Source organism: Fringilla coelebs (assembly GCF_963513975.1).
Source record: "Fringilla coelebs genome assembly, chromosome: 3".
NCBI lineage: Eukaryota > Metazoa > Chordata > Aves > Passeriformes > Fringillidae > Fringilla > Fringilla coelebs.
Window position 1 is genome coordinate 49,056,207 of NC_140030.1, and position 20,860 is coordinate 49,077,066.

The 20,860-nt window shown below is 37.7% G+C and overlaps 1 protein-coding gene across 1 annotated transcript in view; it reads left to right on the top strand.

The window, feature by feature from the left end:
- Positions 1-244: 244 nt before the first annotated feature.
- RFX6 (regulatory factor X6) overlaps positions 245-20,860 on the top strand; it is a gene marked incomplete at both ends in the record, with an annotated part of 32,304 nt that continues 11,688 nt past the window's right edge. Inside the window, 9 exons of the mRNA XM_084201748.1 lie at positions 245-413; positions 618-774; positions 2,289-2,412; positions 3,650-3,711; positions 10,341-10,418; positions 12,944-12,971; positions 16,450-16,557; positions 18,850-18,927; positions 19,021-19,134. Of these exons, the coding sequence (XP_084057874.1) occupies positions 245-413; positions 618-774; positions 2,289-2,412; positions 3,650-3,711; positions 10,341-10,418; positions 12,944-12,971; positions 16,450-16,557; positions 18,850-18,927; positions 19,021-19,134 (918 nt within the window). The remainder of the gene's footprint in view (positions 414-617; positions 775-2,288; positions 2,413-3,649; positions 3,712-10,340; positions 10,419-12,943; positions 12,972-16,449; positions 16,558-18,849; positions 18,928-19,020; positions 19,135-20,860) is intronic.

Genomic DNA, 20,860 nt, shown 5'->3' on the forward strand with positions numbered 1-20,860 from the left:
CCCTGGACGGCGCCGTAGGGCACACCTGTTCCCCGCTGCCGCCCCCGCATCGCCTCTCCTCCCCTTCACGGCGGCGCTTGGCCGACACCGTCTCCGGCCGCGGTGCAGAGCCCCGGCCCACGCCTCAGCCGGCGCCCCCGGCCGCCGCCGCCGCGCCCGCCCCGTCCGCCCGCTCCCGTCCCCTCCCGCCGCCCATGGGCGCCGCCCGCGCCGCGCCGGGGCAGAGCCGGCGCCGCTGAGGAGCATGGCCAAGGGACCCGAGCAGGGGGACGCCTTCCTGCACCTCCCGGCCGCGCAGGCGGTGCCCGCCGAGGCGCAGGAGGAGCGCTACGCGGGGCTGCTGGGGCGAAGCCTGCTGCCCTGCGCCCGGGAGGCGCTGCCCGAGCCGCCGCTGTCCGCCGGCGTCAAGGCAGGTAAAGGCGGGGAGCCGGCAGCGTGCCCTGCTCCGCCCGGCCGCGGCAGGCAGCGGCAGCCGCTGCTCGGGCTCCGGCGGGGACGCGGCTGCCGGGCCCGTCCCTCAGCCCGCGGCGGGCAGGGCGGCGGGCGGGAGGGGGCGGCTTGTGGCGGAACCGTAACGATGCCCTTGGGCCTCTCTTCTTGTCCCCCGCGGCGCTCAGAAACACGCCTCGGCGGCGAAACACTCTCCTCGGAAGAAGAGGATGCGGATGCTCGCGACGGCGCGCTGACAACCGCCGAGCAAAGCCCGTGTTCGAAGAGGAGCATCACGCAGATCATGAAGGACAAGAAGAAGCAGACGCAGCTCACCCTGCAATGGTAGGGCTCCGGAGAGCCCCCGCTGTCCGCCCTGGGGGCTCCAGGACCGAGCCGGCGTGTCCGTCTAACTCAGAGGGACCCTTCTCTAACAGCTGAGCCGGCGAGGAGGGCGACATCTCTTCTACAAAGAATTTGTCATTTTTGGGGTGTTTCGTTTGTTGGGTTTTGTTTTCTGTTTTTGTTTTGCGGGTTTCTTTTGGATGAGCCTCATCTACAAATAAGGACACCCATCCCCAAATTTCTGAGTTTTGAAATTATCAAAGGTTTGTCACATAATAGAAGTCTCAGATTCTCACACAATGTGGCTATCAATTAAATGTTTCATCAAGATGTAGAAATGAAACATTATATAAGAATTGCATTTTTTAGCGGCTGCTTTAATTATCCTTTAAAGTTGTGACAGTTAGATTTTCACTGTCTTATAATGTACTTCTTTTACATTATGTTCTCCCACTCACTGAGGCTCTAACTTTGGTTTATTTTATTGGGAAAAAAGTTAACCAAATAAGAGGTCAAATTCTACAGACATTAACTGATAAATGTTTATATTAAAATACACTTGAAATTAGGGAGGAGTTCTGTTGAATTAAATGGGAACTTAATTATGAAATGCAGACTGTCATTTTTTTCCTTCTACCTGAAAAATTAGACTAATCCAAATTGTTCACTTTGTTATTCTAGTTTACTTCTGAATGTAAATAGTTAAGGATTTAAGTCTGGTGAGTCAGTGCAAAATTATTCAATATGCAGCACTTACTACACAGTATTTTCTTACAAATTTGTGTAATTTGAGAAACAAATTTGTTGCACATCATCTCAGGAGTAGTGAACAATGTAAAATGATAAAGAAAAAAAACATCAGGACGGAGAAATATCCAGCTGCTACCAAGGGTTCTCTTCAAGTGAAAATAATCAGGTTTTTGCTTCAGTTTTAAAAATTTTACTTTAATGATCAGCACTTGTATTCTGAAAACTGATTGGGAAGCTACATAGAAATTCACCTTCTTCGAAAAACGCTGTTATTTGCTTTTCCCACTGTGGTTTGAAGCAGAGTGGAAATTAAAAAGCAAAACGATGAAGAAAAGAGAGATTAGCTCAGGTGTAGAGGATACAGTGGGACAGAAGATGTAAGTCCAGATCCCTGCTCTTAAATCCTTTCAAAGGACTGCCTTAAACCCAGGTCTTTCATAGTCTAGTTAGGACTCTTCAGACTAAGGCTGGCTCTTAGGTGATGATAATTTAGTTATTTAAATAAAGCAAAAAAGTGAAGACATTGAAAAAGACTCATTAAAAACAGGGATCTGGTTCCAGGTTTTCCATATTCTGCATTTAGCATGTGGAGTCTGTCTGTATGCCTGTCATGTTCAGGAGAAACTCATTTGTGTGCTCTGATAGAATTATTCAGTAAAATTAAAAAAATTAGAACAACCAAAAAAATAGAGCAAAAACTGGGAAATGCAATCAGGAAAAATGTCATGTTGCTTCTTACTCTGGCAGTTTCTTTCTCTACACAGGCTGGAAGAAAACTACATTGTATGTGAAGGAGTTTGTTTACCAAGATGCATCCTTTATGCACATTATTTAGACTTCTGCAGGAAAGAGAAGCTGGAACCTGCCTGTGCTGCAACTTTTGGGAAGGTAATAAGTGAATGCCTTAATATGTTAGATGAGTTGTTTGGAAGAGTCACAGTTTAGTACACCTGTAAAAGAATTCTTCTGAAATTCACATGTTTTCTACTGCAAATGTTCAAGAAATCAGACTAACTATAACTACACTGTCTCCTGTGAAGGCATTTCTTAACATCACCTGTAGGAGACTGAAGCTGAAATTCCCTTTGATTTATTGCTGTTTTTTATGAAAAAGAAAAAAAAAGACATTCTCTCTGAGTGCTTCTTTTCTTTCCCTGTTTGTTCATGACATCAATAGGCTCTTTCCAGATCTGACATGGAGGAGACTTATAATTATACTAAAGGCAGTGTAAGGTGAGATGTGACACAGGCAATACTACTAGAGGGGGAAAAGAAATTAATAATACAAAGAGCTTCCAAATGAAAAATTGTTGATTCATTCTCTTTTCTACCCTTCTCTACAATTAATCCTGAAGTAATTTAATGTAAGAGAGATGTGAGCGCTCCAAATTAAATCCTGAGTATTTAGTGAAACAGGAAACCAAAAATGCTTCAAGGATCATCTTTTTTTAAGCACTACTGATCTAGTAATGGTTTATACATAGCAAAATGCATTAATTTAATTAAATAATGGATTTAAAATCTGGTTCATAAAATGGTAATTCCCTATTTTATTCCTCTTGAACTAGATATACTAAAAAAATGGATATCTAACTTTCATATACAGTTTCAGTATAAATGAGAAAGAAAATGGGTTCCATTTAAGCATTATTTAGACAGTGATCTGTCTAGTAGATATATCTATTAGATCTACCTCTATTACTGAATTAATTTTTTCAGATCACACTTTCAAATAAAGAAATCAATTTCATTCTAGTTGTTTGTCTTTGAAAACAGAATAGCTAGAAGGCAGAGTTTCCCCTGATGATGTTTGAATCTCTGAAGCAAAAAATACAGTTGTACTTAAGGAACTTGAACATAATAGGATTCTGGTGAAGAAAACTAGATTTTAAAATGTAAAAGGGAAAACAGGTGGGAAGGCTGGAGATACACAGCAAGATGGACAAGGATGGAAGAAAGCCTACAGTGTGAATCATGGCATAATCGTTTATGTTGTGCCATAAGTATTAAAAATGTTAATTCATGAACTACCTTAGACCATATATTTACACTACGATTTTTCTGTGAACAGATTGCTAAGAAAGTTTCCCAGTGTTAGAAATTAATGCAGTTATTTTCTCTTTAGACCATTCGCCAGAAATTCCCTCTCCTTACCACAAGGCGGCTTGGAACAAGGGGCCATTCAAAGTAAGGCACAATTACGTGTGTATCGGCTTACAGAACACATTTTAGGAATCGTGTATTTCCGTGTCTCCTTAATATGTGCTGATTGGCAGGGGAGTTTATTCAGATGGCACACTGCAAGTGATAACTTTCATGTGCGTGTTGAAACTGATACTCAAACTCAAGCATTTAAATTTGAAAACACTGCTGCTTAATTTTAATTTTCAAAATTAAACTGATTAAGCTTCTAAGTCTTGTCATTGCGTTTATAGACCCATGCATATGTTGCAAATTTATGTCAAATTATTAGATATAAAAATTGTTTATAATACATGTATTTTTATAGCTTGTCATCTTTCTATAAATAGTGATTTTATTTCTCTTTTGCAAGCCTAACGACTTTCATTGTGTTCTCTCTCATGTAACAATATGGGTTCACCTAAATATACCACCAGAAAAAGCATTGTTTTAAATTGAAGTTAAGGTATACTTCTGCTCTTTGTTTTGGGTATTTTATAAAACTCTGTAAAATACACTATCTATAGTGTAGTAGTTTCATAAATAATGTATCCTATTAATTTGTAGATTTGATCTGTGAAATATTAGGTTGTAGGAATCGATCATAGACAGCTCTATATCACCTGGTGCTAAAATTTTTATTAGTTCTGGTTCTGGAATTATGCTTTTGGCCATAAATAATTTAGTGTAAAACTATTGTGAAGAGTGGTAATACACATCCATTTTGCTAATGAATAAGATGGAAAACCAGAATAATGATAGAAATAGGAGAAACTCAAAGCATTCTGTTTGCTTGGGAAAAGTCTTTATTTTGAGTTACTTAGCCTTGAAAGACAAAGTTACTGTTGTCTTTCAGTAGTTTATAAGCAAAACTCAAAACAAAAGGAGACTGAAAAGAAAAAATCTACAAGACTCGTTTTCCTAAGTGCTTTGCAATATACTAGAAATGTCTGAAAGATAATTTTTTTTATTTTCATAGTTTTGAGAGTTATTAAATATTGTTATACTTGGTTTTTTTCCTGCCTTAGAAATACAAGAAATAGCTAGTTATTCCACCTTAGTTTTGCTGAAGAATGAATGAGATGTCATTTGTGAATTTTAGGTTTTGTTGCAGAAAAAATGAAGGTGGGGAAGAATTTAAATTCCAAAAATTTGCAAAGGCATTCTATTTCTTGAGCATGTCTCAAGCATTTATTTTAAACAACACTAATAAAATCCAAAGGAAATAAAGTCTTCATAGAACATTATTTCTTTTTAAATTTTTTTATTGTTGGTTTTAACAGAGGATAGTTCTTGCATAGTGTCTCTTACAGTCCTACAAATTTGTAATCCATTCACCTCTTTTAGGAGACAGTATGCAGCCTGCAATGTATAGAGGAAAACTGGACCTGAAGTTCATTTCTCTTTTTGTAGGTGACATATAGATGCTGAGTAGAGGTGTTTTGAAGAGAGCAACTATTAGAAAGGTTATTTATTAGGGAAAAGAGGGTTTTTGTGCATTGTCTGCTGTGCTGAACTTAAGCTGTGATTACAGGTATAAGATGATGTAGACGTAGCTTTGCTGCTGATCTTCTGTTTAAGACTCCAGGAGATCTGGCATTCACAGTCTATGCAGAAATATTTGACAATGTGTGTATTCATCAATGCAGTGGTGAATTCTTAGTCAGGTACGTAACCCAACATATTTGGTGAACTGTTTAGTTACAATGAATGAGATAATGCAAGGGAGAAGTCTCCCTCATGCTCATTATATACTTGTTCTGACATAGCTAAGGATTGATAGACAGGATCCAATGAGGATCCAAACTTCCAAGCATATCCTGTGTCTTCATGATTTAAGCACATTAAGTAAAACTTTATTAAGTAAATGAGTATGTTTCAAATTTGTATATAGCTACAAAATTAATTGTATTGGAACATGTGTCACTGTAGTGTCCTTTTTTCAAAGACATTAAACAATATTAATATAGAAACAACGCATGCCCAACATTTCTTTGGCAGATTCCCTATCCCTATTGACCTTGTTGGTATTATGTGCCATATTTTCATATGGATTAACTGTTCTTGAACAATTTCCTCAAAGAAATGAGGCATCATCAGGTTTTGTTTGAACATCTGGCACTTGTTTCTCTGTATTTTTTCATCAGTTTTCCTCAGAGGCTTTTCCTATTCAACTCTCATTTCTGCTAAGATGCACTTACTTTGATCTTACTGTGCTAGAAAGGACCTCACAAAAGGCACAAATGACAGTATTTCCAGTTCAGAGACCAAATACAGCAGCAAGTAGTCATATAGAAGTGCCAGTACAAGTCATAGAATTATAGAGGCATAGAATGATAGAATGGTTGGGGTTGGAAGGGACCTTAACCCCTGTGCCATGGGCAGGGATGCTCAAAGCCCCATCCAATCCGGCCTTGAACACTCCAGGGATGAGAGATCCACGGCTGCTCTGAGCAAACTGTGCCAGCACCTCAACACCCCCACCACAAAGAATTCTTTTCTAATATCTAATCCAAATCTACCCTTTTTCAGTTTAATGATCTCTGATAATCAATTTTTCTGTCTGTGGTTTTGTAGGCCATGTCCCCCTCAGAACTACAGACTCACAGAGGAGTAAATTAATTTCTGATTTCACCAGGTAGCAGTTAGTCACACAAATGTTATTTACAGAAGTATTTCCATTAAATTAATAATAAAGTTAAGGGACTGTTCTTCAGTTTCAATAAATTACTAGTTATTCTCTTTTTATGTTAGCATGGACTCTGAATGTTACAAGCTGTTTCTGAGTCACTGGGACTAGTAGGAGAGTTGTTACTAGCAATTAAGTAATATTTTTTAAAGCACAGTAGTGTAGTGACATGATATTATTTCTGTCGCTATCTTTATTACCATATAATGCTAGCGCTCACTATTCCTAGCAGTGATGTTTTATATAGCAGTATTGCCCTGGAGCTCTGATCATTGTCCAGGTCTCCAGATGCTGCAAAAGCATAAAAAGCAAGAAGACAATTGTTCTCCAATGGAATAATTGTTAAATTTAGAGGGAAAAAAGTGCCTTCCTTCATACTACAAGCATGCGTGGTGATTTATTGGTAGAGCCTGGCTGTGATCAGAAGAAAGGAAAGAAAGTAATTTCCTTTTTCCATCATCTTCAAGGTGGTGGAAATTATTTTAATTATTTTTCTCCCACTCTGAAGCAAGCTCTTTCTGACATTCTCATGAGCATGGATTGGATTTGAGTAAAAGCTCCTGCACTAACGTATGGAATACAGCTGCTGTCGTAAGGTGTGAGATACACAAATGTTAGTTCTTCCTCTGTTCCCAAACAGCATTTGTCATCTCTAATTCCGGGCAAAGGATAAACTTAAAACTGAGTCTGATGATCCCTAGAATTCAAGTCAGAATCTCTCTTTCTCTGTGTTTACATCCGACAACCCATTTGTGCATAAGTGTCAGTATTCAAGCTCATTTAAACATTGGCCAAGAAGGTCCAACACATTGGACACAATTTTGTTAACAAAATATTTTAGTCTCTCATGCCCATGCTACTCACTGCACATAGCTGAAAGTAAGGAAATTTTCTGTTTTCACTCTGCTGGATGAAAGAAGATGCAGTACCATAAATACTGCAAGCTGCTCTCTTAGATTAGTGTTTCATAAGCAACAGTTCTCGGTTCTGGACCCACCTTTTTGCATTGGTAATTTTGAACATACCGTGGTCAATGCTAGAACTCAGCTGTGACTTTCACCGTACACAAATCACCTGAAGCAGCTATTTGGGAAAATGTAGAAACTGCTCAGTCCAAACATGCAGGAAGACTGTTTGAGCTCAAGTTACAATTTAATTTCTTTGTAGACTTTGATCAATGATGAATCTTAGCTTTTATCCATCATGTCTGAAAACTATTATCTTATTTATTAGGAGTGATTTAGTGGGTTAATAAAACTGATATGGCAGCTGGCCCTGTGATAAGAAGTTATTGCAAGTCCCTGAACAGCTTAAGCCTATCATTTCCTTATCAGCTATCATTTGTGTCAGTGTATGCTAAAATCAGAGCTACAAGTTGTGTAGGAACATATGTTACGACAAACCACTGAAATTAAAAGAGAAAAGTAGTTCAGCTTGTTTTATAAAATGTTTCAAAAATTGAGAGTAAATTCCTTGTAGTAACTGATTACATTTTGTTAATTACACAATAGAAACAATAAATAGTAAAATACAAATATACTGAACATACACATAAAAAAATGCACATACAGAGATAGACGGCATTTGAAGATGTAGGTTAAAAATGTTGTCAATGTGTCTGGTATGGGTATACTACTCTCAGCAGGGAGCCCAAAATAAGCTATTCAGCTAATGGCTTGTAAGAGAATAATAATCTTCATACCCTGTTACTATACGGGGAATGCCAGACAGAGCTTGAAAAGTAAAATTATATTATTTTTAATAGTTTCTTTGTTGTGAATGGAAAGCTCTGGTTTTTAGCAGTAAAAATTCAACTGCATATTATTGAAGAAAAACAGAATGATACCTGCTGTGCCTTTAATACACACAGAATATGTACTGAAAATATCTATTCTCTACATAACAAGATGTCTCAGTGAAAAATTCTGATATCCTGGGATGTTCCAGCAGGAACAAGTGTATTGCCTGCCACTGGATGCTTGAGAATCTAAATCATACAGCAGTTCCTGTTCCTTGCCCAAATATATTAATATTGAATTAGATGTAGAATAATCTAGATACTGCATCATAACTTTGTAAAGAAGTACTGCTTTTCCTTGCCTCTGGCCCACTCCAGCCTCAACTGGAGGGAATGCCAAATTTATGGTGAAAGTCTAAAAGTCTTTATTTTAGAATTTTAAAAATGGCATGTGATTGAAGCTGGGAGATTTAAACTGTTGGAATGAGACGTGAGCAGCTGCTTGCTGCATGGCCAATGACAAATGGACAGATAACATTGTTAAAGAAGCAGTCACAACTCTATTCTGTTTTTCGTCCTGTTCAATGGACACCCTTTGCCATATAAATAGTAAGTAAATGCTGTCATTTCAAAGAATCCATACCTGTATGTTTTCAATACCTCTTGTATCACAGTAAGGAAACAGGGGAGACACTTTTAGCTTTCCTAGGGGTGCCACAGTGCTCTAGCAGTGTTATGTAGACTCACCAGTTTCAGGAAAGCAGTAAAAGCAGTGGTGCCACATTCTGTCATGTTTCTTGGCTGTAAAATCCTGGATGCACGCAACAGACTGTCAGAAACAGAAAAATTATTTCAGCTGAGATTGTCGCAGCTATCTAGGCTAGGCAAATATCCTAATGAACATTTTCTTAGGCATAATTTGTATCTAATGCCTTTAACCAGCTTTGTAAATATAAAGCACGTGAGGGTTTTGCTCTTACCTGTCACAGTTCCATACAAGAACAAACAAAATACTGTGATTTTTTTTTTTTAATGGTCATCATCAGGAAGAGCAGAGATGAGATTAACACTTTTGTTGATGTGCTCTATGAACTATTTGCTGGGGCTTTGTGTCTTAAAAATGCATTTCTTCAAGCTTTTGGGGAGTTTGAGTGAAATAGGTGCAATGTGTTGTAAAGTGGTACTTTGAAGCAGCTCAGTTAAACCAGCTGCCGTGGTACTTTCAAGCTAATTTTAGTAAAAAGCAAATTAACCTTTCTATTCCATCCATAACATTCTTAGACAAATTTGGTTTAACACAATCAGCTTTTAAATCTATTGAGTGGAATTTATAAGACAGGGCCTATCAACTTTGATAGATAACTCAAGCAAACTTTGCTATGACCAGTAAGGAAAGAGCTGCCCCCAGCTTGCTCTCCTGCCCTTCTCTCAGAGGTCACTTATTTTGTAGCAAAATCAGTGGAAAGCAGTAAGTAGCTACTGCACAGCCAGTTTTCTTAGCATCAACTCGACCTTTTTTGTGTCTTTGGTGTCTTTGGTTAAGGTGTTGAGTGTGAGCACTGCAAAGTCCGAGCAATGGGCATGTTTCCTTTTTCAGTCTCTATTTGGGGGCAGTAATCTCCAGGAGAGCAACAAGGGAGACAAATGTGGATGAGAAGTGCCCAAATGGCTTAGTAATTTAGAGTTAGTCAGCCTACAACCTGACAGAAGAATGAATGAATGATCATTATTAGTCATAGGTGACTGAACACTAAGTTATAAGGCGCACTGGCAAGCTATTTTCAACTGAGAAAGGCTCTGAGGGACTGTAAATGTAACAGTGGCAAGCGAGATAAAATGAACCTGATAGATCAAACCCAGCACCCTTTCAAACAAATGAAGTGAAACAGAAGGCATATTAGGGAAAAGAGATGTAACGTGTTTCTGTGTTTTCTGTTCTAGCTACATTCTTCTAGTAAGAGAGAAAGTATTTTATCAGTTGAATTTGGATCAAATCCTGACAATGCTCTTTTCTATGAGACTAGATTTTGTTCCGTGTTTGTGAAAGGAATTGTTATACCCTGTTGAGAAAAGTTTTCAGAAAGCATTTAAAATCAGTCTGACAGCTTCCTTTACTTTCAGTTTGGCAGCTTGGTTTACTTGACATGTCACTCATAAATGCTCTTCTTTTTTTTTTTTTTTCCTTTTTTTTTTTTCTTTTTCCTGCAGATATCACTATTATGGAATTGGCATTAAAGAAAGCAGTGCATATTACCACTCTGTGTATTCTGGAAAGGGCTTAACCAGGTAAACTAATTTCTGAGATTTAATCAGTGAAGTTCTAACTATAATTTTCCCTTAGGAAGGTATATGTTGGACTGTAATTTTTGTTTCTACCAGAACTAGAATTGCTGGTTATCTCAGTGTTTAAAAGGCTGATCTCTATATTTTGCTAGAGTCTTCCAGTTTGACCCCACCACAATCTGTGTAGAGCTGTCAACTTTTAACAGCAGAACATTTGTTCAAGTCTGTATGAGGGAGCAAAATCCCATTTCCAGAACACTTGTCTAATTTTGTTTGCCTGTGTGTCACCCTGTGAGTTCTTTCCCCGGGACAGCTTTCCATTATGAAAGGTCTGGAGAATGGTGTGAAGCTGGCACCTGTGGGGCAGGAGGGAGGGGTCAGTGTAGATTAATATTTACAGGTCCTTTGACTGGCTAATATCAGTTTAAACCTAACCCAGGAAGCTCTAATTATATTTATTTAAGGGACAGCTAGCAGGATCAATATGTTACGATAGCTGCCTGTTGGTTTGCCAAAGATTAATAGTTCGTAAAACAAATGTCTCTGTTCACATATGGCTTGAATGACAGCTTTCATTGTCTGTGGCAGTATACCTGGATAAGTGGGACTCTGAGAAAGGAAAGGAATAAATGAGTTTATAATCACACATAGAAAATTCGTCTGGTGGCAGATTTAGGTCATATCCAAAGAGACCTTTTCCAAGCAATAAGACAAGTGTACAAATTGAGGGTGATGCTGCCAATGATGCCTAGAAAGGGAGGGTTCTCTCCACAGCCGTACTTGGGGTGAAATAGATTAGAATATTCTATTTATTTGTCTGATATGTATCCAGAGCTGTGGAGGTGTTGCTGGTACACAGTGTATTTTTCTTTCATAATACAGAATTATCTTGAACAAATTGTTCATTTTGTTGACTAAAAGACAGTTGTTTTCATTTATAAGAATATAATAATTCCTACTCCTCAGCTTTGTGTTGGGTAGGTACAATCTAGTAGCAATGAGTGCAAAGAAAGTGGAGGTTCTGCAAAATTCCCCAAGGCCAGATTTCTGAAGGTATACACTCACATGAAGATGACATAGATACTCTAAGATTTTCAGGACTACTCACTAGATTCACTGATTAGCAACCTTTTATTTCTATTAGGACCTGTATGACATGTTGAATTTTCAGGGTCCAACAGTTCAACTGCCTCCCTATCTGAATTAAAGCAGAAGCTCGAATGCTCATTTTTCACAGTCTGGCCCATCATAGTAGCTGGGTTTTTCTGTGTGAAGAGAATGGTGCAGTTGCTTGGGGTTAAGAACAAGCTTCTGGATAATGAAAGAATCAGGCAGTGTAGGGATTCAAAACTCCCAGTTCCTGGCTGCTGCATGTAGTGATCCATAAATCTGTCCTTTACAGCTCTTCTAGTCCTTGGGCTCTGGAAAATCAATGCTAGCAGATGCTGCCTCTCATTTTTGCTGTACATGCAGTACATTTTGCTGAACATGTGGAAATCCAGAGTCCAAAACAAATACATCTAGCCTTGAAATTAATGAGATCCACGTTTTAATCAGCTGAGTGATGCCTTCATTTATACTTAACTATCAACATGCAAGGGAACTGTCTAGGTAGCATATGCTGGATTGTCATGTGGTGGGAACTGTCAGGCACCTGTACCAGGCCCAGGCAGGAGGAATTCCAAAACAGCTCAACCTCTGGATTTCTGAGAGCATCTCAGAGAGCAGGAAACAGCCAAGGAGCATCTCAACAGCAGGAAACAATGATATTGCCTCTAATAATTATGAGATTTCATATTGCCCGCAGTATCTTATCAGTTGGCAGCTAGTGGTACAGGAAATAACAATAAATCAAACAACATTTATCATTATACTGATCTATTAGAATCACTATTATTGCCCATTCTCTACTTTAATAGTTATAATTTAAAATCTTCTTCAATGACTTCATTGGGAATCTCTTAATTGGGCTCTTAATAGGACATTCACCATACAGCAACATATTTTTGCCAGTTAAGGAATCTTTTCTCTCAGAAATGTATTTCATTGCATCAAAATAGTACTATAGTAAAAAAAAAAAGGGAAATCACTATGATTTCTTAATTTTTCCAAGAAATGTAAATTTTAGATAAAAATGTGTACTTTTTCTACCCTGAATTTACTCAGCCCTATTAAAAACTGCATGTATTTCCTTATAAAGACATTATGGACTTGCACCTATGCTACCCTTTTGCTGTTTGTGGAGTGGCAAAGATCCAAACAAAAACGTGAAACTGGATTTTATACTTTAGTGTTTAGTCAGTGGTCTTAATTTTCATGTTTTATAAGACATCAGTAGGTTTCCTGTTATCTCCAGGCATTTGAAAATCAGTGGAAGAAGTTAAGGAAAAAAAAACATTAAAAAAACCATAAAAACCTGTAATTGCATTTGGAAAAATGTGATCATTTTTCTAATAGATCATACATCTATATAATCTCTACAAATGTTCTGCCTGGGAAAAAATAATCAAATGTGTTTACTTTCAAAGGTTCTCTGGAAGCAAGCTAAAGAATGAGGTAAGTGCTGTAATCTGTTTCCTTTTACTTCTGTTATAATACAAGTATTATGTGGCCTGTGGTTTCCTTCACATTTTTTTCTTTGAAAATTGCAACATTATTTTTCATTTAATGTTAGACTGCATAACTTTTTTAACAAAGCTGAGGATTTGCTCCTCTGAATATTCAAAGAAAAATAAGATTGGAAAACACCTTTTAGGGTTCCCATTGCAATCCAGTTACCCATAACTGTATTTAAGCAAAGGATCAAGCTCTACTTTTTCTTTTTAGCATGTTACTTTAAGAGGAAGGCTTTTTCAGAATCTCGTATGTCTGACTGGAAGTTCAAAAGAACTTTTTTTTTTTAAATAAATTTGTGCCTCCTTGTCAGTATTGCCTTTCTCTATTTTTTGCTCTTTGTTCTTTATATCTTTTTGGTGCTTTTGCTTGCTGGATGGAAAAAACAGCGGCTTTTAGTAACTTACCAGCCATATAGCCTTCCACTGTACTTGATCTGATTTTAATATCTTTAGAGTAAAATTAATCATAAAGTCTTGTAAATGGTATGTTTCCAATTGCTGTTGGAAATAGCCTTTCTGATGATCCCTAGAAAGGGATCTGGTTTATTGGTTTTTGTTCTCCAGCCCCCCTCAAGTAGTCTACATTTTTATTACTGTATACTATGGTATAGTCACTGTCATTCTGGTCATATTAATAGTAGAAAATTATGGATTATTGTATATTAAAGGCTAAGGGTTGCTCACAGTATTTTTATTTGGTACTGAGTTCAACTGGCATGGAATATCCTGCATCCATATTATTATCTCCTGAATCTGCAAAAGGGACATCTCTGCTACATTGCCACAAAGAAATGTCTCTAATGTGCAGTTTGTGTTGAAATATGACTGGAGGTGTTTAGGATATTGCTAAATGGCATGGGCCAAAAGAATGCCAGAGGCCATTCTGAGTGATACTCTCCTAGTATTGCCTGGGAATGTTTCCTGACACCATTTAATTTACTAGACTAAATATATCTTCTGTGATCAACTGCAAGCCTTTCACCTTTTTAATTTCCAGATAAGCAACTCCTAGCTGATAGCAGACATTTTTATTTGTCCCTGAGAGCGTAGTTTTGCTCTATTGATTTTCATCCCCCTTATTACCATTATCTCAAAGCCATCCATGTCTTTCTACGTGACCTCTTGGTCTTTCTCTGTTGATGATTTCATTAGCTCATGTCAGCCAATATGATCTATTAAATGTTCAGTCAGATTAGACCCAAGTCTGATCTTTGGGAATTTTCATTTCAATCCCTTTTCAACTGACTAGTTTCCTTGTCAACAGAACTTGTTAGCATTTCAGCCAGAGTCAGTTTCTTAAATATTTTTACATTCTTTTACTAATCCCCACTCTCACCAGCATAACTGATCATTTCCCGTGGTGACACCATGTCAAGTATTTTAGTGAGGTTCAGATAGATTAGATCTGTTGGATTTTCCCTGTTCAGATAAAATGGCTATCTTATCAAAAAAAGATAGTGCTATGCCATGGGATATCCCCAACATATTCATGAACACTACTGAAGCATTCATTCATCCAGAGTTTTGGGATGGAAGATATCAGGTTCCTTTGGCATAAATGGATGCATATTTTCTTCCATCTCTGATGTGGCATTCCCAGTCTGCCTTGGAATTGACAATCCCACAAATCTGTCTTGTTTCTGACACAAAGTTCCTCTGTTCTCCCAGAAAAAAAATGTTCACAGATAAGTTGGTGGAAATAAGTGAGAAAGGGCACATCATTGTGAGTTCTTGATTGTCTAGCTCAGCATTGTCTGAAATTATTCAGGCAGGTCTTAAGAGAAAAAAGCCTTTAATGGTCAAAACTGAATTATAATAATCTTAGTATACTGAAATTTTGGCATTATATTTTCATTAGTGTGAACAGGCGATAGATACGTCCTTTCTCATTTGCTTGAAAGTACATTCAATTAAGGATTCCAAAAAGATTTACAACAATTGCATAAGGTGTAATTCTCAGTGGGAACTTAAAGACATTGAAAAGATGTTAAAGCACTGATTGTCTAAATATACTGAGTAAATGGCATTTGAATGAGCACTTATTGAGTGCCAGGGACACTGTTTACTTCTGGTATGTTTTATCACATTTTCTAGTATTCTCTCTGTAGGGGGAGATATCAGCAAATTCTTTTATCTAAACCAGTTAGTGCACCATTAGAGTCTACATGGTTAATTAGGCAGATAATATTACTGTCATTATCTTAATGTTAAATGGCCATTAGAAACAGATGGCATTAAATTGAAAGGGCAAGTGGCAGCAGGTTAAAATATTAAGCCTAGAACTGAGGCACAGTCATATAAGTCCATTAGCAAGGTAAAAAACATTGCCAATTATCTTCTCTTAAACCTCCCACCACAATCACTGCCTTTTTTTTAAATGAACAAATCCCTTTTAATCAGAGCTTTTAATATATTTCATGGGTAATTGCATCATAAAATCATTAGAATTACTCCTGTTAAAAAAATACCCTCCTTATTGCCTGATAGGCAATTATAACACTATAGAAGGATTGACATGAAGAAGTACTAATGTTTCTAAATTTCTACAATTTCTTTTACTTAGAGCTTTATATGTATTTGAATAGTAGATAGCACAGGCAAAATTAGTTTGCATGATGTGTGCTTTTGGTTTTTTGCTGGGTGTTTTGTCAGACATATCACCCTATAAAAATAGGGCTATATTTATGTTGCATAAGTCAGTTACGGGTATGGTTTTCTGAATTTAGTATTTGAGAGAATTTCACTGGAAACTGACCTCCAATTTATAAGTCAGCATTTACAGAAATGCACATTTGCACACTTTTACACCATATGTTGCACTATATACCTACCATTCCCACTTCAGTGAAATCTACCTGTAGGTAAAGGGGCAGAAAAAGGTCACTTCCAGTTCATGTCAAATGCCTTATGCAAGATCATAAATTTCATGCATTAGTACAGAAGGGGTCTGCACAGAAGTAGTAAGATTTTCCACAGCAATATGCAGAAGGCCAGCTTGTGGCTCTGCACACTGACTTTACATAAGGACTGGTTAGGCTAAAATAGAATGAAGGGTTTAAGCCAAATGATCTTTAGATTTGAATGCAGTCCTATGAGAATAACTACAGTTCAGCCAATTAGGGGCAGAACTGTAACACAGATTGTATTTTTTCTCTTGAGGATGAGAGTTTCACCTTAATCATAGCATTTGAGACCTTAAGAGTACTCTGTGGAGTTCAGATATAGACATATATTTAGTTACCTTCTGAGCTGGGGTCCAGCTGGATAAGCATCAATATTTTTGAAGATTTGTCTGAAGGCAAGTATTGTGGAACCTTGTGAGACTCATGAAGCAATATACAAGTTTAGCTTGAATTTTTGGTTTCAGATGTAACAGTATTAGCTATTTCAATGTTCCTGCTTTTCCCCTTCCTTTTCAGGGTGGTTTTACTCGTAAATATTCTCTGAGTTCCAAAACTGGAACACTCCTTCCAGAGTTTCCAAGTGCTCAACACCTTTTGCTTCAAGGGTGCATTTCTAAAGACAAGGTAAAAAGTGAGCTCCTTCTCCTCTGTCTAAGAGATCAACAAATTTGCCACAGAATGTTTCTTCATATCTTAGCCTTTGAGGTATTGACATGAAAGAGCCAGAAATGTCCATAATCAAACAGAGGTGACTGATTTATAGAGGGGGCAAACCTTTACTAACACCGATTAACCGGCTTTCCAATGGAAAGGTGGTTGAATTATTTACCTATTAACTGACCCAGTATTTTACAAACTGATGGTATGTAAGATGGGGAGAGCAAAACAAACAACTGAGAGTCGTGTTCTTTATAAACGCCTTTGGATTTAAGGTAAATTTTGTTCTGATTAGAACAAAACAAATAATTCACAACAAATCGTTAGATGAATTTTACTGTCTTTCATTAATTATTTGAAAAGCAGCTGAAAATCTGAACATGTTTGGGTTTTTTAAAAATTACTTAAATCATTCCTCAAATCAATACTTGGTATTACTTACCCTAAGGATAACTCTTCAGCTGGAAATACCTCTCATGTTTTATGTCTTTGACTCTTTTACTGTGTGTTACATCTGTGTTGTTTCTTGTCCCCTTACAAGCTGCTACATTGTGCTAGAAATCCTTTGACGGACATTTTGAACTTTCCAATTTAGTCTTCAGTGCAAGTGATAATGATGACTGGTTTGAGACGTGCTGTTTTGAGAGCCCCTCCTCCTAAGGTTGTTCTGAGAAAGTAGAGGAGCCTAGCATTCCTGTAGGGAGAAGCTAAACAAAAGGAGCCGTCTTAGCTGGAAATCTTACCATTCATAAAGAAAGCTAAGTATACTTAGCAGTGTGCACCACCTGCTGCTATAGCCTCCATCAGTGAAGTGACATCTCTCATATAGACAGCATTCTCATTAAATTTAAATCTGACAACTGTTTGAGGTTCCTTGGAGACCCAACACAGCAGTATAAGCAAACTGATTTTTACTGCTCTAAAAATGGAGAAAAACTGGCACTTCATTCTCTCTTCATTTCTGGCTCAGCAGCATTATGCATGACTGTCTGCAGGCAGACTTACTGAGTTATGAGGAGACTGTGGGAAGGATGAATTTCTGTAAATCCTGCATTCTCTTTTCTTGCTGTTCTTTCCTCATTTCTTATTTTCTAATTTCCTGTTTTCTTTTCATTCTGCCTTTTCTCTTCTTCAGCTTATCTGACCAAAGGTTATTGAAACTAAGATATTTAGGTACTCTGTTGACTGCAGCCCATACATGAAGTTTGACTCCTGCGTTAAACTCTTAAGGAGTTGCTTGCAACTCAGATGTCTGGGGAGCCCATAAATACAGCAGTCTGCACTAAAATAGATGGGTAATTCCTGCATTAAATATTTCTGGACAGAACTTACACAAGCTTTATACTTCCATCAACTCCTTTCAAAAACAATTCTTTAAAATGTTCTTGAGCACTTTGCTATTGCTTATCAAAGATACATGGTTAAAGAAGCAGCTCTGAAAGTCAGAAAGGTCTGGTTTCAACGAAATCTGCATGCTGAACCTATTGTAATGAGATGGTACCAGCTTCATTCAAAATCTGATAGTAGTTTGCTGGAGAAGTTCATAAATATAACAAACCTTCTGTGACTTGGGACCATAAGAATAGTTTTGCTAGCCCTTTTCCTTCCTTAAACGAGTTTGTGTATTTCTTGTCTTCTAATTTTCTACAATTTTTAAAAATTAGTACTTTTTTTTTTCTTAAATAAGGGAACACTCCATTCAGATAAAGTAGCCTGATGAGATGAAAGGGACTTCTGCTTTTTAAAGTTGAGTTCATGTGAGGCAGCGATTAAACTTTGACCAAATGACTGGCAGCTATTTTCTCATTTGTCCAGCTAGATGATGTTTCAGAACACTCATAGACGCCTATAGTAGCCTAATGATTAACTTGCACTGCTCTTTGGGATTAATCTTAGCTTCAGAAAGGTGAATTTACCATCTGACTGACTAATCTAGCTATTGCCTTACTTTATTATCCACATTTTCACAGTGTATGCAGGTTCAGATGCTGCATGTCTGACCACAGCATCAGTGCTTGACTTAAATAATGACTTAAATAATGCTTAAATAATAATGATATGAAGCTGTTGATAAAGCTATAGATGAGTGATGTCCTCATCACTTCTGGATATAGAGGCTGTCTATTTTTAAATACACATTGCAATACAGTTTATATTATGTGTTTAAATACTAGCTACTCAAAGCAAAAACTTAGATCACTGTAGCAGTAAAGGAAAGATTTAAGAAATTCTGTTTAATATTTCTTTCTTCCAAAACAGGTAGATACTCTTATCATGATGTACAAAACACACTGTCAGTGTGTCCTTGACAATGCAATTAATGGGAACTTTGAAGAGGTAAGGTTGTTTGAACACACACTCTGGGTACATATGCGTGGGAAACCAAGAAAGCATGATTTATGTCTATGAATCTGGTTCCTATTCCTTTAGATCCAGCATTTCCTATTACATTTTTGGCAAGGAATGCCTGACCATCTTCTTTCTCTGCTTGAAAATCACATCATCATTGACATTTTCTGTGTCTGTGACTCGATACTGTATAAGGTAAGTTAAGCATTTAGCTACATGAATAATCTCACCCACAGTACAGCTTCTGCAGCTGTAGAAAGATAGAATGACAGGATGACATGACTGATTTCTGCTGTAAATCAGCAAGGAAATCACTGAAATCAAGAAATGAAATAGGCTCCTGTAAGAGCTGAACTCCAGCCTCAGCTCAGCTGAACACCTGGTGTGTGACCCCGGGCAGCACAGCAACAGTGAAACCTTGACATACTTGCTTGAATGTAGCTAAAAGAAATGCTCATGTGCTCACTGACAAGGCTGACTAAGGTAATCCTGGATGAAAACTGAAGCCTTGTTTTCACTGAAAAGGTTATTGCAATTTCTACCAGCAAAGAGAGTCTGTGGCACATGCGTTGGGTGATTCCACCTGCTGGTCTGCTGCTCACAGGTTATGTCAGGCCATGGTTTCATGCTACCAAGCTGCAACAAGACTGGGTTAAGACATTCTTGCCCCTCCTGCCAGCTGCCTTTCATTTCTCTTCCCTTGCTGCTAGATGTACCAGCAAAACTGCTACACTCTAAACTGCTCTGGGTTTAAAAAAAAATCAAGGAATACTTGTTTTGCAGAGCTTTTGTACTGTATGAGTTCTTTGATCTAACTCATGGCATGACTGCATAAAAAGTTGAAACTAAGTGACCCTTAGTGTTGCAAGGTCAGGAATAAGTTATAGAGTGCTGGGGAAGAAACATTACTTATGCCACCAAAGTTTCCTGAGTTTTTCATTTGGAAAGTCAGATCAGATTATTATTTAGTAGATGCAAAGTACTTTAAGTTTCTTTGATAGGACATGCCATAGAAATAGGAAAGGATTCTCATATAAGTGTCTCTCTAATAGATTTCATATCACATATTGATGAGAAGAAATAAGTATTGGTTTAATAGTAAACACCAACCAATCAAAGCAAAAGACTTGAAGCTTTTTAGCTCTGATGCCTTATTGTAATCTTTCTTTACTGTACAAAAATATGTGTTTCTTAGAAGCATAAAAAGCTGTAAGGTAAGAAGTGTTTTAGTTAGCATAGTAAAGCAAAGGTAATTAGCATTGAGAATCATAATTACTACCCAGGAGATCGGTCATTAAGCCTCATTTACTTGTAGGGGTTATAATGTACCTTGAGTTTATGAGGTTTTTCCTGCTCTAAATGTGTTGTCTCAATAGATTCAATATTAACTTTATTTATGATAGATTTAATGTGACAGAAGAAGGAATACTAGAGGGGCATTAAATTATGAATTGAGTAAGACCGAATTTCTCAGAAGTTCATAAATTTGCTATTGTGCCTCTTTGTCTCTCAGTGTTTCTTATCTATAATCATGTTAGATATTCTTGACATCTGACAGAAGGAAGAAGGAATTACACTGGATTGTTATCAAACTACATTAACAGAGAAAGGAGATTTCTGGAATATTGTCTAACAACTTTGTCCTCCACAGTAATATTCCCTAGGGGGCATGCCAAATGGAACAGTTGTTTGCCAAAACTGTTCCACGCCACACTTAGCTACAGAGAACTCTATGGCTAAACTCTGAATGCCTGCAGTGCCATGTTCAGTTTGGTAGAAAGAAGAGTCAACAGCACTCAGGGACTTGGGAGATGCTTGAGTATCTGCTTTACACAGATGTGGTGATGCTAGAAAAGACAAAGTGTTTATTCTTCTCACTTCTGCTGGTTTCCCTTCTTTAAGACATGGGGGATAGCATGTC